At 35.2% G+C, this 10,540-nt stretch overlaps 3 protein-coding genes across 4 annotated transcripts; 2 read left to right on the plus strand and 1 right to left on the minus strand.

Annotated features, from left to right (window-relative positions):
- Positions 1 to 840: 840 nt before the first annotated feature.
- On the plus strand, positions 841 to 5,410 carry LCR (Galactose oxidase/kelch repeat superfamily protein). Of its 2 annotated transcripts, none has more exons than XM_068618375.2 (2): positions 841 to 1,491; positions 3,888 to 5,410. In XM_068618375.2, the coding sequence occupies exons 1-2, from the start codon at positions 1,340 to 1,342 to the stop codon at positions 5,131 to 5,133; spliced, it is 1,398 nt and encodes a 465-aa protein (XP_068474476.2). In that variant the 5' UTR covers positions 841 to 1,339; the 3' UTR covers positions 5,134 to 5,410. The 2 variants fall into 2 exon arrangements, with proteins under 2 accessions (XP_068474476.2, XP_068474477.1); XM_068618376.1 differs by lacking the exon at positions 841 to 1,491 and adding an exon at positions 1,977 to 2,129.
- Positions 5,411 to 6,641: 1,231 nt separating this feature from the next.
- On the plus strand, positions 6,642 to 8,040 carry LOC137815278 (nuclear transport factor 2B). Its single transcript, XM_068618406.2, has 2 exons — positions 6,642 to 7,038; positions 7,730 to 8,040. Exons 1-2 carry the CDS (start codon positions 6,742 to 6,744, stop codon positions 7,802 to 7,804), a joined length of 372 nt encoding a protein of 123 aa, XP_068474507.1. The 5' UTR covers positions 6,642 to 6,741; the 3' UTR covers positions 7,805 to 8,040.
- Positions 8,041 to 8,692: 652 nt separating this feature from the next.
- Positions 8,693 to 10,502, minus strand: LOC137815261 (uncharacterized). Its single transcript, XM_068618377.2, has 2 exons — positions 10,076 to 10,502; positions 8,693 to 9,309 (listed from the first exon to the last, which is right to left on the minus strand). Exons 1-2 carry the CDS (start codon positions 10,223 to 10,225, stop codon positions 8,887 to 8,889), a joined length of 573 nt encoding a protein of 190 aa, XP_068474478.1. The 5' UTR covers positions 10,226 to 10,502; the 3' UTR covers positions 8,693 to 8,886.
- Positions 10,503 to 10,540: the final 38 nt, after the last annotated feature.

Below are 10,540 nucleotides of genomic sequence, written 5' to 3' on the forward strand. Positions count from 1 at the left end.
TGGTGCAATCGGTGCCTAACTTTGTGCATCAGATCACCCTTATCAACTATATCTTTTCTTTTCTTTTATTTCTTTCATCCATGAATTTAAATTAACACTATTATTATGTTTAATTCTCGTTTTTACAATATCAGAAATTGAATATTCTTTTATTAAGTGTCTTTTTTTTTTCTGTATCCGTCTATCAAATTCAAAAGTTCCAAAACATACTGGTAAAAACACTCAAACTTTCAAGTCAGTTGAAGTATCGAGATACTTGTGGATTTAAAATAAAAATTATCTTTTACCATGAGTATCTGTCCTTTTATAGTTTTTTTTTAATGACATTGGTCCAAACCCAAATCCTTAATAATGTTTTCCTACCATTACTCCTATGTTAATCTAATTGATAAGTCGAGTTGTCACATTGTGATTTTTAGTATAAACTAACTACTCGATTTTCTGAAATCGGATGATACCATGTAAGGAAAACAGAGAGGAAGAAACAAAATTGATAATCTGAAAACAATAATTCTGTATTTATGAAAATATACCACCAATGGTATATTTATAGAATACAACAATACTGTATATCAGTAAACTAAATACAACTTATGAACACCCTTAAATATACTCCTGTATAAGACAAGCATTAGATAGATTCACATACATACTTAACATCCCTCCTTAAACTTATGGTGGGATTAATAACTACCATAAGTTTATCTCTAACATGAGTAAAAGCTGACTTAAAGAGCGGTTTGGTAAGCTCATCAGCAACTTGATATTGTGTGCAGGAAGATGAACCAAAGACACTTATTATATTCAATATAAATTCCTTACAAATCCTATGTTTAAGGAACCTATCACTTGTATGTTCGGATCTAATGTCTACATCTAGCAACAATCAATAAGAATTTTCATTATTCATTTTCTTAGCCTCTACAGATAAGTTTCATTTCTTCTGTAACATGTTTTAGAGTAAAGTTATTTATTTATTCGATCATGTTTTAGAATTTTTTTTTGTTAATTTATTAATTAATTTGATGAGTATAATATTTAAAGAGTTTGGTGGATACTCGGAAACCCTAGTTAGTTGACACATTTAGTTTTGGTAATCTTTGATTTGATAGCTATTGAATGGTTTTTGGTTTGAAAATCCCAAGCATAATAATAATAACAACATAAGAAACAGAGCATTGTTGCGTGGCAAGGTGGAAAAAAGGGAAAAGAGTGGGTAAAGAATAGGAATTGGGGAAGATAAGAGAGAGAAAGAGAAGAAGAAGAAGAAGAAGAAGAAGGAGAAGAAGAAGAAGAAGAAGGAGGAATCAGGCGAATCGTGGGAGGGAGTGTTTGGGGCATGGAAGGGGTGGCCATGCTGAAGCAGCTAATTGGTCAGCTTCAGCAGCTCTTGGACTCTTCCCATTCCCATTCTCTCATTCTTCAACCTTCTCACAACACTCTTCTCTTCCATCAACAACAACAACAACACCAACAACAGCAACATCCCAGGTCCCCCCCTTAGATCTGTTTCTTCATTCTTTCCCCAATTAGGTTTCAGCCCCTCTCCCCCACCCCCTCTTTTTTTGGCCCAACACTTTCTTTTTCCCATTTTTATATGATTATTATTTATGTTTATGTTTATGTTGATGTTGTTGTTGTTGTTAGTCTTTGAAGTGAATTAACCGGCATGGTAGGTAGGTAAGTTAGGTCCTTTCTGCTCTGTAATGTGTGGGTGTCTGAATTAGCCAATTTACTCCAATTTCTCATTTCCATGTCTTCTCCAACGCAATCACATACCCTAAAATGCACCAATTCGTATGCTCTTTAACTTTTCTTTCTTCATCGTTTCTCTCACACTCCTGCCTTCTCTTCCCACACGCTTTGCTTTCTTTTATATTTCCAAAACTCGTTTTGTGAATAAGTTTTTCATAGAATTTCATATCCTCTGCAATTTCCCTTCTTTTTGTTGAAAATATCCTCTGTTCTTGGTGTAGTTTCTGGGTTTGGAGCTTCATGAAAAAGGACAAAGTGGGAGAGCTGCATTTGGATGCCAATTAATTGTTTTAATGGTTTATCTCTCTCTTGCACACACACATGTATGTTGTTAGTTCGAGAGATCTAGGAGACATGCAAGGAGGATGATACATGTATACGCCCTACCCTACTTATCTCGCCGTTAAATCCTTTGTGTGATTCAGCAGTTTTGACATGGGATAAACAAACTTTTGGATTAGCTGAAGGAGAAATATTTTACAGATTAGCTCATGCATGACTTTTTCTATTTTTTTTTTTTTTTCTTAGTATCTCAACAAGGTCTTAGTGTACTGCATATGATACCTGGCTCTGTTAGCAGTAAGCTATCCTTGCAAAGATCACAGTCAGATTACTTGATTGTTTGTTTTAACTATTGAATGTTTTATATTTGAACATCTACTGCTTCTAATGTGTTTCTTGGTAGGTTAGACATCAATTTTCTGGATTTTGTGCATTTTTTGTGTCATAATATCATCACACAAAGGCAGATTTTGTATTGGCAATTCTCACCTTGTCATATTCCTTGTGTGGTCAATTAGATATAACTGAATGGAGTTTTCAGCTAACCATTTGCAGAAAATCAAGTCAGCTAACGATTTCCATCTAAAGCATTTTTTTATTATATTTCCTTGAAATAATCTGATGGACATATAGGGTGTGTTTGAGAAAACGGTCAAATCCCAATGAACGGTAATCTGCCAAACTCTTGTAGTCACCTTGAGTTTATTTTAATGCGTGGAACAGTTGTCAATATTGGGAAACAAACACACATAGTAGATGGACCAATTTTTTTTGAATTTGTTGGTATGACAAACTGAAGTTAAATACTTTAGTAACTTCTGACCCGAGGATGCATATCACTAGAAAAAGGGATGTTGTAATGAAGAGATGACAATTGTGAGGGTGATTACTTGTATTTTACATTCTTTCTATCAGGTTTAATCAATTATTTTGTAAATAGCACCTTAGAGGCACCATGTTTAATAAATATTGATTTTATATAACGAAAATTAATATAGGATTCCCCAGAAGCACTGTTTGTTTACTCACCCAAAACCCTAGATACTAGAGTAAAGATATCTGCTACATTACTCTTATACACCACGTATAGGGAGGAATTTTCAATTCTTTTACAGTTATATGCTTTTGAAAATGTCTGTTTCAGGCACATCTGAGAATTTTGTTTTTAACCAAGTCATGGGGTCACGTGATCCATGTAATGTAACCAATCTCATCTAATTGGATAAAACTATTGTTGTTGTTATTTAGGGCCTTTTTAGGATAAACTTCCCATCGAGCACTTTTAGGAAAATAAAATGAAAAGCAAAATGAATAAATTTTCTTCTATAAATTTATAATCAGTTTTTATGTACTCAGCTCTTGGAGAAGTCAAATGAGAGAGATTTTGTGGAAGTTGAAGTGCATAAGTTGATTTTAATTTTTGAGAGACGATTAATTCATTTTACTTTCATATTTTCTTCTATAACTGATTACAGAGAAGTTTATTCTAGCAGGATCTAAGTGGAGTACTCTAGTGTATCCACTGGGATGTTGTAAATTAATTATTGTTACCTACACATTAAGATACTTCCCGCAGGGCAGTTTTGCTTGTGCAAATTAATGGAAAACATGTGTGAACTGATACTTCTTTTAAATGCTCTTGATCCTTTAACTATACTGTTTCATCAGTAGTCAAGTCTCGTTCTGCTGCCGCCTTGTATAACTTTTTTAAGTGTGATTGGTACTCTGACAAATCAGAAATTTCAAACATGTCTCCTCCTCCCTCAAATGCTATTTGTGTGTGCGATTGCATTTTTGACACTTAATGTCAGGAAGCATAAGAAATATGAAATTGTTTGCATTTTTCACAGATGGACCTCCCTTGACATTGAAGATAGCTCTGTAGATGACTTTTGTGGCCTTGTAGTGACAGCAGGAAAGTCTGGCAGTTTCAGGATGTCAGAACCTGTGAAGCCTCCACCTACTAAGAAGTCTCGTAGAGATAGAAGCAGGGGAAAATCATCTGGACGATCCTGTTCAGCTGAAGTCATGGAACAAGAAATTTGGAAAAATTTCCCTGAAGATTTATTTGAGGCTGTGATTGCGCGACTTCCCATTGCTACATTTTTCCGCTTCCGCTCTGTATGCCGGCAGTGGAATTCCATGCTGACTTCTCAAAGTTTTTCTCAGCATTGTACTGAAGTTACACAAGCAAATCCATGGTTTTACACCATTACCCATGAAAACGTGAATTCGGGAGCTATGTACGACCCTTCTTTGAAAAAATGGCACCACCCAACTATATCAACACCGCCCACAAAATTGATTGTTTTACCCGTGGCTTCTGCTGGTGGTTTAGTTTGCTTTCTTGACATTGGTCATCGGAACTTCTTTGTTTGTAACCCACTGACTCAATCCTTCAAGGAGTTGCCAGCTCGATCAGTTAAGGTCTGGTCTCGTGTTGCTGTAGGGATGACAATAAATGGAAACTCAGCTGGTTCAGGCTACAAGATCTTATGGGTGGGTTGTGATGGGGAATATGAAGTTTATGACTCAGTCAGAAATTCTTGGATACGTCCTGGAAACATGCCTGCAGGTATGAAGCTGCCACTGTCGCTCAACTTCAGGTCTCAAGCTGTCTCTATTGATAGCATGCTTTACTTCATGCGATCAGACCCAGAAGGGATTGTTTCTTATGATATGGCAACTGGGGTTTGGAAACAATATATAATCCCAGCGCCATTGCATCTGACGGATCACACTCTGGCCGAGTGTGATGGCCAGATCATGCTTGTGGGTTTGCTCACAAAGAATGCAGCTACTTGTGTATGCATATGGGAGCTGCAGAAAATGACACTATTGTGGAAGGAGGTTGACAGAATGCCAAACATATGGTGCTTGGACTTTTATGGGAAGCACGTTAGAATGACTTGCCTGGGGAACAAAGGCTTGCTCATGTTGTCACTGAGATCGAAACAAATGAATAGATTGGTTACTTACAACATAGCAAGGAAAGAATGGCTGAAGGTTCCTGGGTGTGTGGTGCCGCGTGGGAGAAAACGACAGTGGATAGCTTGTGGTACTGCATTTCATCCATGCCTGACAGCGGTGGCATGATTTAGTTTGTATCTCTTAACAGCAATGGCCTGTCATTTTTCCCCTCCGCTCTTTGTAGTTCTCTGCAATTTGCCGGCCTTTTGGGGTGTTGTACGTAATCCTAATGTTCATTGCTGGTTTAACAAAGTAGTTGAAAAATAATATGGGTTTGTGATTCATGTCTTTTCATACTCTCAGAGGCATGTGAACACTACTTTGGATGTGTTGGGAATGCCTTATCCTTGGAACACCTTGGTAAAAGGTGATGATATAGAACTCAAGTTTCTTTTTGCTTTCACTAAGTGTATGGTTTTAATTTTTTGTTCTTGTTTGTGTGCTATGGGAGGAGGATCCAGGATCTTCCTTCTGGATGGAAGTAAATATAGTTTTCATATTCAATGTATCCCTGTAATTGCTAGCAATATCGTTGCTAAATTCACAACTCTGCAAGGTTGTGAAGAACAGGTGATGATGACCTACTATGAGTCTAAGTGCCATTACATAATCAGTGGTAAACTAGATTTTGCGCTAGGAGGAAACTCATTCTTATACCTCGTCTAATGTTTCTAATGTCTAAACCATATATGAAACCTTTGACACTGCGAAATGTTCTGCTGTCATTTGGGTATTCAGATGATGAAACCTTGGTTTTGGATAAAATCCTTTCAAATTTTACAGTGACTTCTCAATTAGTAGCTGTAGACTGTCAAATAATAGGTTTTAAAAGCTTTCCACACTTCAATGGGAAGAGTATCTATTTTTTAATAAAAGAATAAAAATAAACCTAAGGTTTTACTAAAAAATTATGTTCCTATCCCTTTAACTAATAGGTGTTGGTAATTCATAGACGATTCTTGTTCATAATATCATGGTTTGATTCATATAAAAAACATAGTTTGGCTGAGGAAGGAAGAAAAAGAGAAAGGAATAAAAAAAAACAAAATGTTAAATAAATAAAACTATGATAAGATAGGTATTTAAGTTTGGACTTGCGGGTCAGTCATTTAACCCGGAAGGTCAGTCCAGTCCAATTAAGTATGGGAAGTTGGCAATTTCTCCTGCACCACATCAATTTCACCACGCACACCCAATCTGTTATTGGAAATGACAAAAATACCCTTTCACAATGACAAAAATAACCTTAATATTGAAAATAACAAAAATCTCACAAAAACGACAAAAGTAACCTTAAATAAAAGGAATGTACCACCTTAATATTGAAAATAACAAATCACCAAAATGACATAAATAATCTTAAATAAAAAAGAATGTGTAGGTAAAAATTACTTTCAAAACCTTTTATTGGGAACACATTTTTGAATTTCAGAAAAATTTATCTTTCAGTTTTGTGTTTCGGATCGTTTTATTTCTTTTAGTTTTGAATTATATTTATTATTTCTGGATTTTCGAATCCAGAATAAGGATAATTTTGGAAATTTAAAAAATATTATAGGGTGTGGTTAAAAGTGATATGGTGCAGGAAGAAATTGGGTAGGAAGTTGAATAGATGGTATTGGTGTTGTTGTGTGGTTTTAGTAGAAATTAGAAAAGAGAGTGTGTGCGCGTGAAAGTGAAGCAGAAGAAGCAGAAGAAACAGAAAGAGAAAGAGAAGAAAGAGAAGCAGAAGAAATGGATCCAGACGCAGTGGCAAAGGCATTCGTGGAGCATTATTATTCCACCTTCGATGCCAACCGTAACAATCTGGCGAATCTGTATCAGGAAGGTTCCATGCTCTCCTTCGAAGGCCAGAAGATCCAAGGCTCCCACAACATCGTCGCCAAGCTCACTTCCCTTCCCTTCAACCAGTGCCAGCACTCCATCACCACCGTCGATTGCCAGCCCTCCGGCGTCAGCGCCGGCATGCTCGTCTTCGTCAGCGGCAACCTTCAGCTTGCCGGCGAACAGCACGCCCTCAAGTTCAGCCAGGTACTTCTTCCACTAATCTGATTATTAGGGTTTTCTAATGGATCTAATCTGTTATACTTTATCCCAGAACGAATTAGGGTTTAGGTTTTGATCGGATAAATTTATCCCTACCTTCTCATTGAAGAAAAAAAATTAGCTTATCTGAATGAATCAGGTTTTGTTTATTCATTGTTTATGCGTGATTCAAGTTCACCTCGTTCTGGAAGCTTGGAATTGATGCCTGGATGAAGTTGAATTTCTAGAGTAAACAAGTGTTGTGTGGATGGTTTTCCACTTGGGAGTGTTGAGTCTGATAACTCCATCTTCCTGAACACTTACTGGTTGTAGGATGTGTTTGTTGACTCGTGAATTGCTCCTCTTGAATTCCTCTGAGGGTGTCTCTCTCGCATAGTATGGAGGAGTATCTAGCACATGTTTTTTGGTAATAGATGAAGGTGTTTGAGATTATGTGAAGGAGGAAGAGAAGGGTTTGATATGATTACAAATTGCAATTGGCAATTATTATTGCTCAGAGATAGAACTGCAATTATTTGCCGTAGAAGCATAGGTGTAACTTGAAATCAAATGATCATGGATTGAACTATGTTAATTTTCTGATTTAATTTGTCTGCGAATCTACTAATTACCACTTTATGTTATTAATTATTATTCGAGATGACTAAACCATGTTTGTTTATCTTTTTGTTCTCAGATGTTCCATTTGATGCCTACACCGCAGGGAAGCTATTATGTGTTGAATGACATATTTCGGTTGAACTATGCATGATTGATTATGAGGATAACCCCAAGTATTAGTTCTTGCCTACAGCTGTTTTGCTTCAGACATTTTCATTTGAGAATGGGTTCTTTTTGGTTCGTGTTGAACGCATAATTGTGCTTCTTTTGTTTGGAATTTTTTTGTTGCGATTGGTCAAAACGCTCTCAAGGATAAATGGTGAAAAATTGATGAAAATTGGAAGGTCTCTCAACTTTGATATATTTACTCTGAATATTCCTCATAAAGTTTGTTTGTGCAATGTCTTGTATTTTGTTATATTTGATTTTGTCACCTAATTTAAATGTTTGTTTTCCTTTCCATCGTGATGAGTGAGCTTGCCATAGTTTGATTTTCCTTGACTAGTTTCAAACTATCGACCACTACCCCTGAGCTTTAAAAAATTGAAAATGCAGAATTTTTATATAACTACATTATAATCTTTAATATTATTATTTTTTATATCATTTAATTATAAATTTATACTTTATTATATATATTTATATTTAAATCTATCACATCATCATGAGTATACAACTCTTTGTCAAAGAGTCATTTCAAAGCATCATTAGAGCAATGTAAAAATTTTGCAGGCACAGGTGTTAAATTTGGTGTCAGAATGCACTGCTATGGTTAATTTTTACTGTATTTGAATAGACAGTGAAGACAAAAATCACTTTCCACCGTGATTTTCATCACACTACACGAGGAGCTTTGAAGCTATCGTACTTTTCTGCAACGAAGTTTATCACATTTTCAAAAGCAGATGAATGAAGAGTCTTCTTTAACAAACTACTCCATAAGCATTTTTAAAATAAAATAAATAAAGTTAAAATTAGCTTACAATTTAAAAAAAAAGTTAATTTTAAGTTATAAGAAAGTTCATGTTTTCTGGAAGTATTTCTGAAAAAACTTGTCGAAATAGAAGTGGAGGAAATATGCAATTTAGATACAATGGCAATGCATGGATATGCCATACCAAAAACAACACAGAACACCTATGAATCCTTGCAAATGGTACAAGAAGTGGGAATGTACATAAGAAGGGAAAGTGCAAATCCATTTCATTTCCCACAATAAAATGACAAGTTTGACTAGTTTCCAATATGAGACATATCTGGAATCATCATGGAAGGAAGGGATAAAGATTCAGGAAGTTGTTCATTGTCATCAGCTTCGTGGGGTTTCATATCAGGGACTTTCACCATACCTTTGAGCATATTTCCAAAGGATCTAAAAGGGTGGCTTAGTCCATCTTTGAGTTGCAGAATAAGAGAGACCTCAGATAGTTGCCAAGTCACCGTGAGGACAATCATTGCTGAAAGAAGGCAATGAGTCACAAAGTTCTGCCTCTTCACCTTCTTCAGCTCTTTCATTATCTCATCATTTTCACTTCCCCTTCTTTCTCCACCCTCCTCATCTTCTCCTTCTGTCACCTCAATTGCAGAAGCCACCGGCCCAGAAAATCTAGAACCTTCAAATTGCTCTGGTATCTCTTCTCCATTCAAAACGTTGAACTGCCAAAAGATTCATGTTACCAATTATGTACCACAAACACTCACAAACACCGACAAGTATAAACGGATACAATACGAATATTGATACGACATAGATACTGATACAACATAGATACTGATACAATACAAACACATGATACGACATAAACAAAAATACAAACAATTATACAAATATTGATATTAAATACAAACAATTATACAAATATAGATATTGATAGACACAAACAAATACAAACACTTGGTCCACGAACCTCTTATCCATTCTCAATTATTATATTATTAATTCGATCAACGAGCCTCTTATCCATTCTCAATTATTATATTATTGATTCGATCAATTCTTATTAGTATGAATATATGAATATTGATACAACATAAACAAATACAAACTTAGTCTCTAAAAACAAATATATAAAAAGAATCTATATATTATATAGATTTATACAAAATATTGATGCAACACAAACAAATACAAACTTAGTCTCTAAAAACAAATATTAAAAGAATTTATATATTATATAATTAAAAATTATATAAATGGAGTGTTCTTATTTTTCCAATTATAATGAAAAAATTTATACAATAGAATTCGAATTTTAAAAGAAATTAACCATATGTTAACAACAATCTCAATAATTTAAAGTATTGAATAGATGCCATTAATATTAAAATAAAATTTTAAGCAAGATTGAGAAACACCATATCCAAGGATAAAATTTGAAAGCAGTTTTGCATAGGCATGAATTGCAACAGTGATGGTGGATACCTGAGAGACAGAGAGAAGGTGGGAAAGAGCGTTTTGGTATTGAACATCGTTGTTATGGTGAGATTCTGGGGCCTTGTTGGTGATGTTGTTGTCGTGTATAACCTTCTGAATTGCATCATCGATGAGCTCAAGCCTTCGATCTTGTTCCATGGTCACCGGAGACAAATAATTGTTGTGGGTTGTGAGTTTTCAGTCACCGTCACTGCTTTTGTTTATTGAATTGAATTGAATGAAAAATACAAGAGACGTGCCCTTATGTTTTTGTTTACCTTTTCATGCCAAACGTGTCTTCTCCACACTTAACCTCACCACAGAAAAAGTGCGATCCTTCTGTTGTGTTGACTCTAGATTACAGTTCTTGGATAAAAATTGTTCTTCTTAGTATTTGACGGATCTAAAAGTGGAACTAAAGATTACAGATTAAGCTTTATATGAATATAAAGGTTATTCCGTTTGATTTAATCT

This window comes from Phaseolus vulgaris, chromosome 1 (genome assembly GCF_051622355.1).
Source record: "Phaseolus vulgaris cultivar YP4 chromosome 1, ASM5162235v1, whole genome shotgun sequence".
NCBI lineage: Eukaryota > Viridiplantae > Streptophyta > Magnoliopsida > Fabales > Fabaceae > Phaseolus > Phaseolus vulgaris.